Source organism: Haemorhous mexicanus, chromosome 3 (assembly GCF_027477595.1).
Source record: "Haemorhous mexicanus isolate bHaeMex1 chromosome 3, bHaeMex1.pri, whole genome shotgun sequence".
Taxonomy (NCBI): domain Eukaryota; kingdom Metazoa; phylum Chordata; class Aves; order Passeriformes; family Fringillidae; genus Haemorhous; species Haemorhous mexicanus.
The window spans coordinates 9,674,838-9,694,768 of record NC_082343.1 but is presented as its reverse complement, the minus strand read 5'-3'; the positions used below and the strand labels follow the sequence as shown (position 1 = coordinate 9,694,768).

The window sequence follows — 19,931 nt, the reverse complement described above, 5'->3', positions numbered from 1 at the left end:
ACTTGAGCTCATAATTAACTGGTAACTTTTTTGCCCTTTTTTTGAACCTGAAGAAATGTGATGGTTGAGTGACCAGCTCTAGCATTTTTTTAAAATTTGTATTTATGTTGTTAATCTAAGTTTGCAACCAAAGTGCTACAGTAACACTCATTTTTAGAAAGGAAGATATTAATATTTTTGGGGAATGACAATAGAATTGCCAAGATTCATGCTTAGTAGAAGATACAGCCTGCTTCTAAAGCCAGTAAAATATCTGAGCAAGATCTTTTATTAGGCCTCTTTCATTCATTTTCTTCTAGGAAAGCTAAGTTAATGTGTTTCTGAAAGTCATTTTTGCTGAAGATTTATAACAAAAACCCCTTAAAATTAATATCAACATAGGCTATCTGGAGCTCCATATAAAAGCAGGAAAAAGGGGCAAGCTGAATGCCACAGGCACACGTTATCTCTCTGTATTTTAATTTGATCTTCTTTAGCACTGTGTGTAAGGTATGAGGAGGACTAATTTATACCTGGCTGAAGGCTTTTCTAACGTTCCCCATCTGCTCTGCTTGGATTACAGTGGTGTGTCTGTAACCCTGGCCCTGTACAGTCCTTCTACCCTATTCAGACTTTTTAGGCTTATTGAATGCACTGCCTGGCAAACCTTTCTGATTTGTGTTGGATGTCATCCAATGCAAACCATAAAAGCTGCTGAGGTAGCAGCTGCTCTGCTCAAGCAAGACTTCTTCACCTGGTTACAATGAGAACCCTTGCAACATTTTGGTGTTGGATCCTTATTGCATTGTCAAGCCCAAGAGCCCTGGATTCCTGCATGGTGTAGCTGCTGGTTGTCACCCTTTAGTTTGTGCTGCTGACTTGGAGCAGGGTTGTATCTGTCAGGTTGTGTATGGAGTTTGCAGGGTGAGTTTGCCTTCTTTCCTAAGAGGCTGCTTCTGATTTAGTCACAAGCAAGACCTGTGGAAATGCAGCATGTACTTGTACTGCGACCTGTAATAATTTTGTCATTCATTCCCCTTGCCCCTTTTTTTTTCCTGCAGATAAATGGCTCATTTAAACTGGGAGCTACTGAAAAACTCTCTGGCTGGCAAATGCAGTGCCTAGCAGCAGTCATCAAGGACGAACCAAACATGAGTGGTGGAGGGGAACAGGTCGACATTCTCCCGACCAACTACGTGGTCAAAGATCGCTGGAAAGTGGTGAGTAGCTCTGGCTTTAATGGCCCAAACAAACCTCCTCCTCCTCCTGCAGTGGCACAGCAACTCCCCTGCTTAATCCTGGCCTTTGGCAAGCAACAGTGGAGTGGTAGGGTTTGACATGTCAGCAAGATACTGCAGGGAGAAGGGGTTTTGAGTGGTGTTTTCAGAAGGCTGAATCTGCTAAGGATTTTTATGTAGGATTGAACTGTTACAGCAGACTGAATAGTGTTCGAGTAGAAACTTAGATTTCAAATTACTGTGGCAAAGAATACTACAGACATGACTATAAATAAACTGCATTACAATAAAATAGTGTAAAACCAAATGTTTTGGGTTGGAATGTCAGCTACTTCAAGAGTCAGAAAGTCCATGATTAACTAGCTGGTTATTTTAGCTGGTTGTTAGCTGGTGTAAATTTATTGGGATACTTCTTCGAATTATATCATCATATGGTAAGAGTTTTAGTTCTTTTCTCACCTGTTCTGCAAGCTAGATAGGCTTTGCTTTTAAAATGCTGGAAAAACATTTAAATCCCATGTATACCATTGTCTCAGTTTTTAACTGGGATTACCAGCATTCTGAATCATTAAACTCCCAGCAGAAGCCTCACTAGTTTGAACTACAAGTGATTTGCAGTAATAGCACTGAGTGGTTTTTTATGTTGACTGGCTTTGGTACAGTGGCCCTGTGAGTTTTGCAGTGGAATGTGGAGAGCAGAGGACTAAAGAAACTTGGGACTCTGAATTCACTTCAGTTCCAGGCTGTGGATAGGTTATTTTTCAATAGCCCACTTCAGACAAAATATTATCCTTTCATTAGAACCAGCCCTGTTCTTGTTGCTCCCCATTGCTTCTCTTCACTTTGTTCCAGCATTCTCCTCAGCCTTCACTTTTCTGTCTGGCCAATTGCTGAGCAGCCTATTTATATTTAAGCAATTCAAACTGTTCTTCATTCTCCTGGCTTCTTGAGAGCAGATGGAGAAGCTCAGTTTTCTCTGTGATTAGACACCAAAATGGAGACAACCCCTTTGCCCCTCCCAAAGCTTTCTGTCACAGCTGAAGGAAAGCTTTGCTGTGCTCCTGCAGCTCTGGACTGGAGCACATGTACTTGTTTTGGAGGGATGATCCACGGGCAGGTTAACTGACATATAGGACTTGAAACATGCCCTGTGCTTACCAGTGTCAGAAAATAATGATTGCAGCTTCTATCTGTCTCTCCCTGCACAAACAGAAATTTCCCCAGAGCCTGAATTTGGTCAGATTGGTGCATGTTCTTTGCCAAGTTGAGTTTCAGTACTCTCCTGATGCCTTTGCTTCAGGTGCATGGTTGCTAATACTCATTCCTCCTTAGCATGAGGAAGAACTCCTTTACATTGAGGGTGGCAGAGGACTGGAACAGGCTGCCCAGGGAGGCTGTGGAGTCTCCATCTCTGGAGACATTCCAAACCCACCTGGACAGGTTCTTGTGTCACCAGATCTAGGTGACCCTGTCGAGGCAGAGGGGTTGGACTGGGTGATCTCCAGAGGTCTCTTCCAACCCGAACAGTTCTGTGATCCTGGGATTCTCTGTTCTCCTTTACCTTGGCTAACTTTAGCTTGGACCATTCCCTATTCATCAATCTTGGAGTTTCTCCTTCATAGAGAGGAGTGCTAAAACTTCTGTAAATGATGGGAGTATTTTTGTAACAAAGTCTAAACAAAGTAACTTCGTTCTTGGCAACAGCCGAACTCTAACAAGCGCCAAAAACTCCAAATAAAGTCTAAAATAAGCTCAGTGATGCTTACAGGGAACATTTCAAACCAATTTTTAAGTTGGTAGAGGCACTAAGTGTGGGATTCAGTGCTTCATTGTTGCATGAATCTGTGACTGGGGCCCACTAGAAGCTCTGCCCACTAACTCTGCCTTGGAAAAGATAGAAATCTGCAGCTGTATAGTCAACAACAAGTACTTCTAATTAGAGGAATAACCTTTTATGTCTTATAATGTCTCACAGTAGCCTTAAATACTGCAGTGAGGTCATTGCCCCTCTTGAAGGCTCTGAGAAATGACATGACTTGCTAAAGGCTGTAAATAGCAATGAGAAATCCTTTTTTCCCAGCTCTGAGTAGAGCTGGGAATTTGACCATGTGCTAGCTGACTTGTGCATTGTGAACCTTCATTGAACAGTCATTTCCCCCACCCCAAAAAAAAAAAAGTGTGAAGTGCAGACCCTTTCCTTTTAGGCAGCCCTTCTGTGCCTTTCCCTTTCTTTAAGCTGGTGTGGGACCAGTCAGAACCAAGAGCTGTGGGGGGCTTGGAGTAATCTGGAAAAAGCCTGAAAATACTTCTGGTGGCCCAAGGAAATGGACAGCATAGGCTCAAGTGACCAAGGAAAAAGGGACTGTACCTTAAAGTGAGCATAAAGCTGTAATATCAGTAGTAGCATTTTTTCCTTTTGTCACAGATCTTTCTGAATCTAGCCCAGAACATGCCAGCTGTATGGTCCAATATTTGCTGTGGATGATGGATCCTGCTCAAGCAGGTGTGTGGCATATTTATGTGATGCTGGGGTGCAACTGCCAGAAGGTCATTGGTGTAATTTGTCCTCCCAGTGTCTCTGACTGTCTCTGGCTGGGCATCTGCTTGAACCTTGTAGCTCTTAGTGCTGGCATACTTCCATTATTGAGCCAATTTCCAATTTTAGATTGGTGTAATGTATTCCTTGAATTCCTTTCCTTCTTTCCTCCTTTCTGCTGGCTGACAAAGCTTTGACAAATGAAGAGGCTAGTTCTCTGCAGTTAGCCTGTTGGTCATTCATTTTCCTGTCACTTGAAGTCAGTAAAGTTTGGCTGTCTGACAGCAGTAACATTTCTGTTCTTATTTATGAAAAGAGACATGGACAGGGTGTGCTTATGGTTTTTATCAAAACTTGTAGATTTAGAATTATTCTTATTAGTCATCATTCTTTACTTGCAGATACTTTTGATGCTTTGACTAGATGAAATTTAGGCAGTACTGGAACCACGTGACTTTTGCTGAGTCGCCAGAGGGTCTTGATCCACATGTGCTCTGAATGATGTGAACAGTTTTGTTCAGGGGAGGGAATAAAGTGAAATGTAACTTGTACTTGCTTTGAACTAGGTATGGATGTTAAAGCTGAATTTTGATGTATCTATTTAGTTCACATAAATGCCTTTTACTGGGGATTCACAACTGACACTTATTAGCAAGGCAGAGTTGGCAGCTCCTGCACTGAGCTTTGAACACAAGTGATGACTCCTGTACATGTGTATGTTCTTTTCCTAGGTGCAATCCATGTTTTGTCTTCTTTCAGGTTTCTGAGCTTCTTGATCTGAAGCTCTCCAGTTTATTTTGGAAACCTTGCCAAAAACCTCACAAAACTTTAGTGGATTCTTTACCTTGTCTTGTTTAGAAAGGTAATTTATTATTCCAAGAGGGAACCTGGGACAAGGAAGGTTCTTTGTCAGACTTAGGGCCTGTTTTGGTCTGAACTGCTTTAAGTGGGCTTTACAGATCTTCAGATGATTTAGAATGTGGCTGGCTGAGTTCTTGACTGGCTTCTCAGTTCATACCTGTTGTACATGAGTGAGATCAGATCCAAACCTCTTAAGCAAGTGGAGTGGACTCTGTAGAGACTGGTGAACAAGAGTCAACTCTTCCTCAGCTGTTAAGTCAGATGAGGCCTGCTGGCCTTTTCTGGATCAAGTAGCCCATTGGGTTGTGCTGCAGGAGTTGCAGGCTTGGCTGTACAAATGCTCCTAGGAGACAGCCACAGTGGTCACTGTTTGACCTTGTCAAATCTTTGAAGCCTGTGGATGACAGCCTTGACCCTGGCTGAGTTCACTAAAGGTTGCTGGCTTTCCATTTGGTCCTTTGTCCTGGATTTAGAGTGCACATTTCTTTACATTGCCACCAATCCTGACACCAAACCATTCCTGCCTTGGTCCTGGAATGTTACCCTGGGAAGGTCTAGTCTTTATATAATATCCTTGGAAGGCAGACTTTGTTAGAGCAGTAGTGTCGTATATGCTTCTGGAATAAAAGATGAAATTTGTATTCAAGCTTATTTTTGGCTGGGGTTGTGTGTTGCCTTGGTTTCTTGAACTGTGTCTGAAAGTACTGATTTTTGCTTAGTGAGAAGGCTGCGTGTTGCTGTTGTTGTTTGGGGTTTTTTTTTAGTAGGCTTTGGAAGATTGTGCGACAAGAGTCTTTTTCAGGATAAATCAAAAATATTTCAGAATATTTAAAGGAGACTTCAAAGGGAGCCATCTATGTCTGTGTCCAAGTCCAAATACCTACCTGTTTGATCAGATGAAGTATTCACTTGATTCCACAGCCTGGAATAGACACCTGGACACTCAGCTCACACAGGGGCTCGTGCAGTTAGGTGGGATGAATCCTGCTGGTCTTAGCAGCCTGTGTCCCAGTCATAACAGTAAGTGGGCTGTAGCAGGACCAGAAGAGAATATCTCCAAGGCAGTGAGGCTTAACATGGGTGGTGACTCATGATGACCACTTAGGTGATTCTAGTTAGATGCTTCATTCTCTTCCTTGACTTTGTGTTTGCAGTTTCATTACTGGTTTGGGGTTTTTTGAGTAGTATGTGCCCATCTCTCCTTTGTGTCCAACAAGTTCACCTTAGAAAGAGAACTCCCATGGAACACCCAGACAATGAGGCCAATAATCTGACCTCAGCCAAGACCTTGACTTACAACAGCTTGCTCTGGAACAAAGCAAAGGAAATGGCTGCTGATGGCCTCTCCATCTTGCTGAAAAATCAAGAAGTATGGCAGTGCTAGTGGTGATATTGAATAGATGGTACCATCTGGTGTGCTGGGAAAAGTATGCCAGAGAATAATTCCCATAAGAGTGTGAGCAAGGATGCAAGGAAACAAAGGCAGCCTTGACAGCCTTCCACTGGCTGGAATGTGTGTATAAAATCAGTTTTCTGATTCAGCAGAAGCTTTGATCTTGATCTCTTGATCTCGTGATCTCCCATTTGTTTCTCTGTAGACCTTTATGTGTCCTCCAGTTTGGTTGCTTTGCCACGTGTGTAGTCTCAATATTGTCCTTCCAGTTCCCAGTTTACCTTTTTGCCTTCTGTAGCTTTTACTGTCCCTTTCCCTTTCTCATTAATATATCAGACAACAGGAGATCTTGTGTACTGCATCCTGAGATCCTAGCTGACGTGTTGTTGCTATGCTGAATGTAGCATTGCTTGGAAAGAAAGATTTTTAATAGCCAGCTCACTTAGTGTGAATTTCCAAGTGGAAGTAGGGCTGCACTGTAATAATTTATGAATAATCTGTGGTGACCTAGTTTTTGGCTGTTTACTGCATAAATGTGCCTGTTTACCCCCATGGAAGGTCATGAGGAAAAATGACAAGAACTTGCTCTGGACAGCAGCTTTCAAAGGGTTATCAAGTAATAGCTTCAGAGACAAGGCTGGCTGTCAAGCTGTTAATATGGAAAACACTTCCTTCTTCATGTGGAACTGTTCTTCTGGACCTGGGAGCCAGAAAAGCAAATTATTTTTGTCACCTTTGACGAACCCTACTCTTGGTAGGCAGGGCCCTTTGTTCAACAAACTGGACAGATGCACAGGACAGGCCTTTGGTGGTACAGAAGACACTAAAATATCATCTAGACCTGATTAAACATTGTGTAAGATCCATGTTTGACTATCTGTTTGACTGAAACTTATTTTCCTCTCTTAAGTGTTACTGCTGCTGTTGGAAAGAAGTGGCACTTAGGACTGGCTGAGCAGTTGTTAACAGAGGGAACACAAAATGCTGAAGGGAAGGGCTGCAGCTTGGCTCAGTGAACAACTGCTAAGCAGATGAAAGGAGCCCTGACCCATCTCTGCTGTAAACCTGAATTTCCTCCTGGGCAGAACACGAGGCTTTAAATATATCTAAGAGAAACAAATATAATTTTTTTTTTCCTGGCATAGACATTGACTCTTGCAACACATGAGGAGTCTTTATTATACATGATTATATATAACTATGTGCACATATGCTGTCAAGTCTCAGCAGAAGGAGGAATCACCTTCCAGGAAAGGCAGAGAATCCTGACTTGCTCTCTGAATGGGAGGCTACTCTACAACAGGCAGACAGTCTATCTCTAGAAAGTGCATATCAAATATGCTGAAACTTAGACATCTTTAGCTTTGAGTTTATGTCAACTGAAGTCATGGATTCCTATTGTGGAACCAGTCTTTAATTTTGCTCAGAGACACAAAAAGCAATTTGGTTGGGTTTCAAACTAAAGAGAAAAAGAGACTGAGAAAGAATGGAGTAGTACTGGTGGCTTGTACACAACTGTTTTTAGGTAATGCTGTTGGCAGTTTCTTCAAATGTGACATTGAAGTAACTTCACTACCAGAGCAGATAAAGCATCTTGTAAAAGATTCCAGTGGATGTTTTGTTCTGTATTTAAATCCTTTGAATGAGATGTAAACTTCATTTAACTTATTTCTTGAAAGACTAGTTCCAACTACCATGGTTATATTTTACTGCAGAGATGTGTTTGTTGGGGGGGAATGACAGTGGTTCTGCTTTCTCCTTGAAGGGTCTTTCCTTGAATTTTGGCAAGAACATCATGGAGGCAAGAGGCATTATCATTTGCTTTTAAAGAAATATCACCTGTCATTGCTTGCTAGGCTTGTTCTTTGTTTTTAGAGCAAAGAATTTATACATAGCACTGTCAAGTGGGTAGCTGGACTTTTGCCAAACTGTGCAGTGAAGGGATTCAGGCACAGCACAGATTGGGAGCTGAGCTTGCTCTCCCTACGCAGTAGAGGAGCTGGCTCTGTGAGAGGCAGCCTGCTGATCCCTCTTGTGTACATTGTACCAAACTCCTTTGTACTTTTGCAGCTGAAGAAGATCGGTGGAGGTGGCTTTGGGGAGATCTATGAGGCAATGGATTTGCTGACCCGTGAGAATGTGGCCTTGAAGGTGGAATCAGCTCAGCAGCCCAAGCAAGTTCTCAAGATGGAAGTGGCTGTCCTGAAGAAGCTGCAAGGTAAGGCAAAAAGCCCTTTGGAAGTACTACAAGTCACTGTGCATGTTAGCAATTAGAATCCAAAGTTGCAAATGGTTTTTATAGTTTTCTCTTCAGCTTCCATCTATATGTGATTTCATGGTAAGTCATCCAGCTCAGAAAGTTGTTACATTTGTCAGTTGTCTATAACTCAAGTGAGATCCAACCACAGGGACTATTTTGTCTGCCAGGATATAAGGACAGTGAGGAGACTTAGACTGAACTATTGGTCCACTGGTCTGTGCAATCTAGTGATACTGATTAGAAAATAAGGAATAGAGGGAGCAGCATCTGACTAAAAAATGAGGTTGCCTCCCAGAGGACATGGAGCACTGAAGCATGACAGAATCTCCAAGCAAAATGGTTGACTAGTAGAGAAATGCAGAAAGTGGACAACAGGAGGTATAGGGAGACTGACATGTACCTCACTGTCCTGAAGGCAAAGCATGAACTGATGTGCCTGTTCTTAATGAGGCTGGAAAGGAGCTGTCTTGATGCTGTTGTTCCTGGCTGGAGGAGGGGGGCTTCTACTAAATAGATTGCTATGGAGGGATGTAAACAAGGAATTTCTAAATCTGCCTTTGAGGAACTGAGAACTGCTGTTGGCTGAAGGGCATTGTGCAAGGATTTCCTTTTTAAGGCAAAGCCAGCTATTGCCAGGTACAGTTTATGTGTTATAGTATAATATACATTTTTAGGGATGTTCCTTTCTGCAGGATTCCCACTTGGGCTGAAGAAACACCTGCTGAAGCAGTGAGTAGGATCCTTATCACCAGGGCTCATGCTTCAGAGATGATGTTGTGGCCCTATGAGTCTATACCTTTGCCTTTGTACAAAATCTCCAGAGATTGAATTGAATTTGAGGGTGAGACTGTTGCAGGCCTTGTGAAATGAGTTACTCAATGTTTGTGACAGATTGCCTCTAGGTAAAAGCCAGTGAATTATTTTTGAAGGTCAAATAGTTTTCCACATTTCAGCTCTCCCAAGAGGAGGACTGATAAGGCCTCTTTTGAATACTCTGGATTGTAAAAGATGCAGCTGAGCTGTGTAAAGGAGAAATCAGCCCAGGTCATTGTGAGGACTCTTGCTGATCTGTGAAAGGCCTGGATACACAAGCTCCCAGAGAGCAGCAGAGTGGGTGTCTGAGGTCTGTACACACTGCCATGAGGGCAAGTAAGGCTGTGATTGACATATTTTTGTTTGGTTGTACACTTGAAACTGCTCTGAATTGAGTGAGGGTAGGGCTATGTGGAATGATGAAGAGGACCTCAAGACAGTGCTGTCATGCTGGCCAGTGCCAATAGGTGCTGCATCCAGGGCAGGGAATGCTTCAAAAGCATGACCTGAAATCACTGAAGCTGGACTAGCATCAGAAAATGTGCAAGGTGTTGACTGCTACTTGTGTTTATTTCTGGAAGATCGTTGAGAATACCAAATGCTTGAAAAAACACCCACATTTGTGTACAGGATGATGCTGGTAACTGGGGAGAGGGAGTGATGGTGTATGGAACTAGGAAAAGCCCCTTGGCAAAGCAGTTAGTAAATATTCAGGGAAGGGACAGAAAAGACAGAAGAAGCAGAATTGGCTGTGCATCAGCTATCCTGCACGTAAGAATGACACATTACTTCAGCCATGTTTTTACAAATCAAGCTGTTCTGTGAGGAATTTAGCTTTTTTTGGTTGAAGGTTAATCCCCAAATGCTTTACTGAAATAAATGATAAAGTTAAAATAAGAAATTGGGTTGAGAGCATGGGGAATCACGTATTGTGTATGTTTTCGCTGTGAGTGTTGCAAAGAGGTGAGAAACATTTCAGAAAGGGAGATACTGCCTTTTTCCAACAGTTGGTGGGTAGAGTAAGTTTTTGGTATTACCATAGGTGATACAGTCAATTCATGGATTTCCAGATGAAAAGCAAGGGAACAATACTGTCCAAAATTCCTCTGTACTTTTCTGGTAGAATTGAAAATTGCAGTCCCTCTTAAATAGTGCAGCTTTATTGTTTTCTATTTAGGTGTGACACCAACCTTAAAGGACTAATGAATGAGCTGCTGCTCTTTCCAGAGCTTGTAATCAGAATCTTGCAAGTTGCTGGAGTTCAGCAGAGTTTGGGATAGAGAAGGTTGGCCACTGGCCCATACTGCAGACCTGGTCTGGGTACAGCCTGACCTCTGAGAGCAGTAGCTCCTGGTTGGTGTGGACTGCAGGCTGTTGCCAACAGTTAGGCTCTCTGGGACAGGTTGTGGAATAGCTACATAGGGAACAGCTGCAGGTAGGTCCCTCACAAGGTCCTTCCTGCACTAGCAATCCACACAAAGCAGCTGGGGAGCCAGTCAGATAATGACTCTTCTAGAGAGTCTCTGAACCTTCAGATAAACCCCATGTGTCGTTTTCTGCTGTGAGAGTGGTCATGTGCTGGAGCAAGTTACCCAGAGAGATGGTTGGAGATACTGAAAATTGTGACCATGGACAACCTGCTCTAGCTGTCTCTGCTTGAACAGGGACATGGACTGGATGATCTCAACAGGTCCCTTGCAACACAGATGGCTCTGAGATACTTGAGCTTGGCTGTGTGAGATCACTGCCATGTCAGTATCTCTCACCTGCTCTGTAGAGTCATTTTGTTCTGCTCATATTGATTTGAATTTTCTGGATGTGAGTTTTCTGCCTCTGTTTATATATATTAATGTTCCCCAAAGGCAAAATTCTTTCTAGCTTGCATTGTTACTTGCAAGGATTGTAAGTTGTCTTCTGACCAAACTTCCAAATCTGTTCACTGTCTTGGGTCTGTGAAACACCAGCAATGGTGCCTTTTATGCTTTGGGTGAAACACAATTGAGAAGTCAGCTTATGGAGTTTCTTGCTCCAGCAGGTGATGAGCTGAAGCTCTTAGTTGTCCGGTTGTTGCATCTGTAGCCAAGAAGTTTTTAGCAACATTTGTGTCTTTTTCTCACCTCCCATAGACTTTATTAGTCAAAATCAACACCTGTTCCCACAAAGTTGCTGTAGAATATTTCCTTGTCCAGGCTGGACTTGCAGGGCTCAGGACATTCTGTCTGGTGCTACTCCATCTGGCCACTTCTAATCAGAGCACCACAAGATAGCTTTTATTTTAATCCTTGTGGAGCAGTGTTTGCCTTATATTGTCTTGTTGCTCCTTGAAGCTAGTAGAGAATTACACTACTAGGGTTGAAAATCTTACTAAAAACAAATTCAGGAACTGTTTCAGGGACAGTTCGGGCACATCTGCACAGTGAATTTGTGTATGAATACAGCTTCTCTGTCAGAATGCTATTTTTGTGCCAAACCCCCATTTTATTGCCTTAACCACTACTGTAGAACTATCTTTAAGTGAGATGTGTGTGTCTGATTGTACCATTTGCACACAATTGTAACATACTGGGATTTTCTAATTTGCAGTCAAGCATTTTGAAACCAAGCCTAAGCTGCAGTGACAAAACTCTTCCTGCAGATTGTCTCCAGCAGAGGAAGTTGCTGGTACAGCTGGACCTGCCAGTGTTTTGCTGTGTATACAAGCCTTTGGATCACATACATTAAAAAGTAAATGGAAGTAAGATCTGTATGGCTAAGTGAAGGAGTAACATGCATATCCAGAGAGAAAGAACAGCTTTGGCTGGGTTTTCTGTGTTTCAGCCTCTTAAGCAATGTCTCCATTAGTGAGCAGTGCAGTACCTGCAGATCACTGGGTAGCAGCAGTTGCTCATGCCTGTACATCTCCAGCAGATATGGCTTGGGAATTTTACACTGTAAGCTTCATGGATTTGGGGGATTTTGCTTTGGGTTGGTTCTAATCTGCCCTCCTGTCTGAGGGTGCATTTGTTGGTTTGGACTCTCATTTAGAGTTTGGAGACTACTGGGTATGCTCCTGAAATAGAACTTCATGGTCTGTTTGCTCAGAGAAAACCTTACATGACCCAAAGCCACTCTGGGAACACTGACACGTGGTGGCTGGGATGATTTAAGGTAGTATGGGGGCTTTCTTTAAAACCTCATTGCTTTTGTAAACCAGGACTCTGAGGCTCATGGTTTTTTGAATGATGAGGAGAAAAAATGTGATGGTTTCCTATCATTGAACATATGGAAGGAAGAGTACTGTCACATCTGGATGAGCAGATGTTTTTCCATCTCTTCAATGTTTTTCTAACCCTCTGAAATACAAATGGACAGTGATCTGCCTGCTCCCTCTGTGATTTTTTTCCCCAGGGCTGGATTTACTGTGGAGCAATATTCAGGTGGCAAAGGAGCATCAGTACTACCCAGACTCAGTCTATCTATGAGATCTTTGAGGTTAATCAAAATGCCACCTCTCTGTGAGAACAGCTCTGGCACAGCTTGAGCTTGGGCTGTCCTTGTCAGTCTGCCTTTCTAACAGAAACCTTAATTGCAGAAATTGTAAACCAGTGTCCCTGATTAAATCCAGTGGGTTGCTGCAGAGAGAGGTTTGGAAAGTATCTTGGGTGCCAACCCAGGAATTGTGTTCTCTCTAGATGCTCAGCTGGGGCTGTGTGAGGCTCAGAAGCAGATGCTTTGAATTCAAAGGTATTCTCCCTGTCCTTACCCACTTCTTGGTAGGGGTCTCTGGGAGCACCCTGGAGACCCGTGAGACCACAGCACTGCCCAAGGATCTGTCACAAGGAGTGCAGTTTGTATGCCTTCTGCTCCATGGTCTCTCTAAATGTGGATGTGGCCACGACATTCAGTCTCCTCTGCTGGTATTCTCTTTGGAGCAGCCTAGGAGGTTGTAATTTAAAATGGCCAGATTATTTTTGTGCTGAGCAATGTTCTCTGCTCATCTGCAGTGGCAATGTTGCCCTGGTGTGAGGTTTCAAAGCCCTGAGTATTTGTTTTTGATCTCTTTTGGCTGCCAGATATTGCTAAGCTCTCTTCAGTGTGTTGTTTTCTTTGTAAAAGCCTTCTTTTCAGTGTAACCAGTTTCATTGTGTAGGACTCTGATTAATATTATTCTGCAGTGCAGAGATCTTCTGCATATTGAGTAGTTGTGCAAGATGCAGCCTGGTCACAGGCAGTGTAGTTTTTGAGTACCTGAATTTGTTACAGCAGATCCTGTACTGCTTGTTCCCTCTTTATCGCTGGGGTTGGACAGATAAGAGTTTTTTAGCAAAATAATGGAAGAAGAGGAACCTTGCTTTTCTTACTTGCTAGTCCTAGGTGTTTTTGTTCTTATTACATGTGAATTACATTACTCTTATTACATGTGAGTTTTTTGTGTTAAAGTGGTGCCTTAATGCTCTGTGTTTCAGTTTCTTTCACTTTTCTAGACACAGTTTATATGTTTCTACAATATTTTTCTAGGTGGATGTAAGCAAGCTTTCTGCAAAGACTAGAAAGCAGAGTGAATTGCCCTTGTCAGGCTTTTAGGCCATCACAGGGTGTCAGATTCACAGACTTGCTGTAACTTGAGCCTCTCTATCCATCACTGCATTTTTTCCATGTGGAAGTGTTTGAATGAACTGGCATTTGTTACACATGATTTTTGTGCTAACTATGGTGCCATTGGGTGGGGGAAGGCCATGGCAGGGCTGAAAAAGGATTTAAGCCACATTTTTTGAGATTGTGTTGAATTTTTGCTCCAGTTGTGTCTTGACCTGTGTGGGATCTATTATCAGTATCCTCTTCAAGTTTTTAGTTTTGGGAAACAACTAGAGGAAATTATGCCATGCAAGATCAGGCAGTTTTACCTTTAACTGATTAGGAGACAATGACCAATCTTTTGGGTTTGTGTCCATTAGTTCATGGATTTGTTACAGAAGCACTAGCAAGCTTAACCCAGTTGGTTAAATCCTAGCTGATTATTGTTGAGTAATGTAGTTATTTAAGCCTTACTTCCAGCAGAGAGTTTGTCTTCTTTCATGTTCAAAACTCCTTTGTCCAGCTGAGTTGACAAGTCCCTGAAGTCTGGCTGGTTTGTCTGGCCAGAGATGAAATTTGGTAGCTGCAGAAGAAAGAAGTCTATGTGAGCCAACTCTGCCAAGCTAAAGGCAGCATTTCCAAGTAAAATTAGAAGATGATGAAAATAACTCTCATTTCATTTGCTAGCCCTGATGAATCCTCTGTTTCTTTACAATATTTGTACAGAAGTGAATTCAGTATCCCCCCAATACAAAACCTGTGATAAGCTGATAAACCTGACACTGACAGGCAAATAAAGAAGAGGATAGCTGTAAAATGTACACTATAATGCAGAGCATTGAGAAACAACTGCAGCTTTCCAAATACCAGTGAGAACAATTGTACAACTACATGTCCTTAGCTGTGCATGCATATCATAGAGAGCCCAGCAGTGCCAAGTACTTAAACAAGTTATGTTATGGTTAGTGACCATAACCCTGGGCTTTTCCTAGTATGTGACACAGATCCAGAAGAAAATTTAGGCTCTCAGGAAGGACCTCTGGAGGTCTCTAGTACCACCCCATGCTCCAAGCAGAAAAGAAATAGATCTGGTTGCTCTGGGCTTTTGTCAGTGAAGCTTTGAATAATCTCCAGAGATGGAGATCCCACAGCCTCTTTGGGCCCCTGTTCCAGGGTTTCACCATCCTCATGGAGGAGTAAAGAAATAACATCTAATAGGAACTTCCCATATTGCAGCTCGTGCCCAGTGCCTCTCTGTGTGCCTCTGTCACGGGTTAACCCTGGCTGGCACTAAGTGCCACACAGCTGCTCACTCAGCACACCTGCCTCCATGGGATGGGGAGAAGGGCAAAAATATAAAACCCCTGGGCTGAGATGAGAACAGTTTATTAATTGAAATAAGAGAAATAACAGTAGTAATGAAAAGGGAGATAAGAAAATGAAAGGGGGGAATGAAACCCAAGAAGTACAAGTGATGTGTACCACCCTCTGAGCAATGCCCAGCACATTCCCAAGCAGTGGTCTGTGGCTCCTGGTGAATCAGCCCCAATTTTTATACCCAGAATGACATCCCATGGTAAGCAGTATCCCTTTGGCCCATTCAGGTCAGCTGTTCCAGCTGTGCTCCTGCAAGGCCCCAAAAAACTCTCTCAATGAAGCTTTTAACGGGGCTTATGGTTGTTCATTTAGACACACAGGAGAAACACTGACAAGATCTTCTCTAGAGGTCCAAACAACAAAATAGCTTTACTGGTAGCTTTAGAAAATCAGAGAACTTTGGCAAAAGGCTAGGAGCAGCATTCAATCAACACAAAACACTTCTCAAAGCATTGGCTTAGCCCACTCAGCTTCACAAACTTGAAGCAAATTTGATTTTAAGTCACTCAAAAAGAGGGGATTAGAAGAAGAAGAAAGAGAAGGATGGAAAAGATACAGAGAGGGACACATACAGTTACCAACTCCTGTGTTCCACCAATGTTCAGCTGATAGAAACTCCAAGAGGAGGTAGGGTCAAGACATTTGCTTGCCATGTATTTGGCCTTAAATACCCCTTGGCCTTCCTGGGCCCTTCCCCCAGGTGAGGCTGCTGGTCACTTGGCCACTCAGGAGCTGGGTTAGGGGCTCCAGGGATGGGGTGTGGGGCATTTTCTCCAGTGTGACAATTGGCAGCTCTGTCAGTCTGGGATGCTGGCTCTAGGGGTGCACTGCCAGGGCCACACACGTGCACCCTAAAAGACACAACCTTTCCAGTCTTGAGACATCAACCTTTCCAGTCTCTCACTGCTCCCTCCTGGCTTCTGGTGCAGCTCCTGACTGGCAGAGCAGGGGAGCACTGAAAAGTCCTTGACTTAGGGTAGGGACTACTAAGCAACAGCCTAAATTAAACAGTCATGTGTTATCAACACTGTTCTCATCCTAAATACAACACACAGCACTGGAACAGCTACTAGGAGTAAAATGAACTCTAGCCCCCACAAAACCAGGACAAGCTCTGAGGAAAGTCAGGCTCCATCTTCTTGGCACTCTCATGTTAGGTGGCTTGGACCAGCAGAGAGTTTCCCTTCTATTGCCTTCCTAAAGGCTGAACAAAGCCAGTTCTCTGCAACTTTTTGTTAATGTTACATTTTCCTTTCCTTGCCACCATCCTGGTGGCACTGCTGAAGTTGTGATGGATCCGCGTTGGTCTTGTGCAGGAGAAAATGCAAGAAATGGTAAGGTAAAAGTAATAAGAGTAACAATTGCTATGAGATTTATGATAATTCATGCAGCAGAAGTTACTTCAGTGTTTTGGGTGAACTGATAGGAATGAGACAGCTACTCTGTGGAGATGAATCACAGAATTTTAGCATAAAATTAAAAGATTAAATTTTTCAACTTCTTAGTGGAGAAGAGTGGTTACTGGTTTTCTGGTGAAAACACAGGAAATATGGAGTCTCTTACAAAAAAAACCACCTTCAAGTTGCAACAAAAATGTCACATATTTCCTTCTTAGTATTTATTTGATTTGTTTCATTGCTGCATTGAAAATACATTAGGGATATTTAAGGACTTAAATGAGTGGAAGATTGGAATGAATATTGGTGTCCACCAGTTTGAAATTGATCCTTGTGAAAAACTAGACTCAAAAAAGGATCATAATTTAGGTTCTTTTGGGGCTGTGTAATAAAAGCTTTTCATGTAATGAAAGTTTTAAAGTATTCAAATGGGGACTTTAATCATATCTCTACAAGGTGATGAATATCTCTCCAAGGGTTGAAGGAGTTCTTATACATGAGAACATAATTATTGACTATAATTTTTAAGTTCCTTCAGAAAAAGGATGGTGAAGACCATTTCAGTGACTGAAATATTTCTTACCCCATATTATATGGGACATTATTATATTCATTGTAGTTAAAAAACTGCAGTAGAAAGAATATTTTTCTATGGCTGAACATTAAAATTTCGCCTTAACTGAATGCTTGTGAACAAAATAAAACACTGTAACTTTTCTCAAGTCAGTGCTTATGAACATTGGGCCAATGTATTCCTCCAGTGTTAGGTAATTAACTGGCCAAAACTCTTTATAATCTATTGTTTTTTGCTTTGTTTTAGTAACAAACAAATGCAGACTCAGAGCATCTTTTCTACGGTATAACTTGTGACCCTCTGGAATATCTGGGTGACTGTTGAGCAGAGCAGTCTGGCAAAGGAGCAAGTGTCATCTGGCAGTTAGTGCAGTAAAATGATTGTGAGGCTTCCCATACCAAGCATACCTTGGAAAAAAACCAAACATTTATCCCCCTCCTTTCTTTCTTTTCTGGGTTCAAATATGCTTTGCTGCTCTCTGCTATGATCTCCATGCTTGAGGAGGGCATGTGTGAGAAGAGAGGCTATTTCCTGCTGCCTTAAAGGGAATTCATGGATGGAATGATAGTTCCAGCATCCTGTCTACACAGGAGGTTATTAACATGATTGTTCTTGTGTGCTTCATAATTCTGATCAGCCTCAGGACTGAGCTGCAGGAATCCCAAAATCACACCTGACTGTCAGCCTCCATCTGCTACTTCAGCATGGCATGAACTGCTCCAGGAGAGCAAGCAGTTGTAATCTGGTGCCTCCTTTAGATGACAAATGAGTGAGAGGCTCTGGAACCCAGAGGGTTTGGTGCTGCAGGCATTCATCCCACCTGTAGGACTGGCTGGCTGTACATGCAGCACTTCTAAATGTGGCCTGCCTTTCCTACACTCTGTTATGTTCTTTTTGTTTCACGCAGAAATGGGCACAGTTTTCCTTCACCTCCTTTCTTCTGTTTTCCTGGTGTTGTTGTGTTGCAAAACAGCGCATGGCAGAGCTGTTCCAGGAAGAGCCTAAATTCCCAAGACCAACTGGTCAGGTTCAAGCCTGTTTTAGACTGGAAAGGAGGATTCAGTTTAAAATCATGTCAGTTTGGGGATGCAGGTAATCAAGAACTGTCAGTCCATCATTTTCAAAAATTATAGTAAGCAGAAACACATTGTCATCCTAAACAAGCAAAAAAATCTCAAAAATAATAAAAACTAAAATGCTTTTTCTTTCTGTAAAATATTGTGATCCAGAAAATGATGGTGTTATGGAGAATACTTGATTTAAAAAAATTTTTAGAAATTAGCAAGGATGTGTCTTAAGTCAAACCACTGGTTTCACTGAAATTAGTGATTTAGGTGGGTAGGTTCTCCCTGCCAGAGGGTTGCTTTTTAATGCTCATCTGTAGTTTTGCAGCAACTAAAAGCATATGGTATCCGCGCTTTGCAATTATTTAAAAAAATAAAAGCAAGTAAAAAAAAAAATGAGTAATTTACCCTTTTCACCACACAATGGCTCTCATTGTCACTAGAAACAGTCACTGTATTTTGGCTTTTGCCTCAATATCCATCCCCTGGTGCTCTGAAATGCGAACAAAGCAAAGTGGGACTCAGTGTGTCTGTGCAAATCTGTGAATCATGGCTGGGATGAGTGTGGGCTTGCTCCTGTCCATCCTCTCTGCCCCCTGTGTGGGTGGCCAGTTTGCTGAAGCACAGGAGTGTCATGAGATCCTAAAGAAACTGAACTGATTCTTTCTGAGGTTATCCAGATATATTGACTTTGTAGTGACAGCTCTGGCTCCAAGGGTCCCTTCACACTGGCAGGCAGCACGGCCACCCCTACTGGGACATGTGGCACAAAGGTGGGTGGGACAGCTGAGGCTTCCTGGTCATTCCTTCATGGTAATACCCACACCAGGATGTGTTCTGTATCCACACAGTATCTCAAGGGGTTTCCTCAGAAAACCAAAAACCTGTCAAAATCAACCCTGAATTTGCAATGAGCTTGTCAGCAGCAGAAAACCAGTGGCACTCAGTATCTGTAGCTGCCCTCAGGCTGGGGGCCTGGTATGTGAGAAACAGGGTCGAGGAAGAGCATGTGCCCAGTGGGAGCAAGGCCAGGGGACATGGGAAAAAACACAGACATGCTGCTTGCCACTGCAGGGAGAAAATCCATGCAGCCAAAGCTCAGCTGGAGTTGAAGCTGGCCAGAACTGCAGGGGACAATGAAAAGGAGTTTTTTCAAATATCTCAATGGAAATAGGCAGTGTAAAAATAACATCAGCCCCTTGCAGGATGGGCATGGTCATGAGACAGGGACAAGGCAGAGGTGTTTAACACATTCTTTGCCTCTGTCTTCAACATGGCTGATGGACCAAGGGGGTCTCAGTGCCCTGAGCTTGGGGATCTTCACTGTGAGAATGATCAAGTCCCAGCTGACACTGAAATTGTGCAGAGTCTGCTGCTCCAGCTGGGTCCCTACAAATCTGTGAGGTTTAATGGGATTCATGCAAGAATCCTCAAAGAGCTGGCTGATTTCATTGCAAAACCTCTCAATGATTTTTGAGTGGTCTTGGGAATCTAGAGAGGTCCCAGCTGACTGGAAGCTGGTGAATGTTGTCCTGATTTTCAGGAAGGAAAAGAAGGAGGACCCCAGAAACCACAGGCCTGTCAGTCTCGCTTCAGTGCCTGGTGAAGCTGTGGAGAAGATGATTCCAGGAGGCATTGAAAAACAGCTGAACAGTTGGGGCAACCCTGGATGTACAGACTGGGGAATGAGAGGCTGGAAAGCAGTGCCATGGAAAGGGACCTGGGGATCCTGGTCCATGGCAAGTTGAACATGGCTCAGCAGTGCCCCGGCAGCAGGAGGGACAACCCTGTCCTGGGGACACCAGGGACAGCATCAGCTGGGCAAGGGAGGGGATTGTCCCCTCTGCTCTGCACTGGGGCAGCCTCACCTCCAGTGCTGGGGGCA

At 43.0% G+C, this 19,931-nt stretch overlaps 1 protein-coding gene across 1 annotated transcript in view; it reads left to right on the top strand.

Annotated features, from left to right (window-relative positions):
* The first annotated feature begins 1,044 nt into the window (after window positions 1-1,044).
* TTBK1 (tau tubulin kinase 1) overlaps window positions 1,045-19,931 on the top strand; it is a 91,490-nt gene continuing 72,603 nt past the window's right edge. Inside the window, exons 1-2 of the mRNA XM_059840780.1 lie at window positions 1,045-1,199; window positions 8,078-8,225. Coding sequence (XP_059696763.1) covers window positions 1,092-1,199; window positions 8,078-8,225 — 256 coding nt within the window. The 5' untranslated portion in view covers window positions 1,045-1,091. The remainder of the gene's footprint in view (window positions 1,200-8,077; window positions 8,226-19,931) is intronic.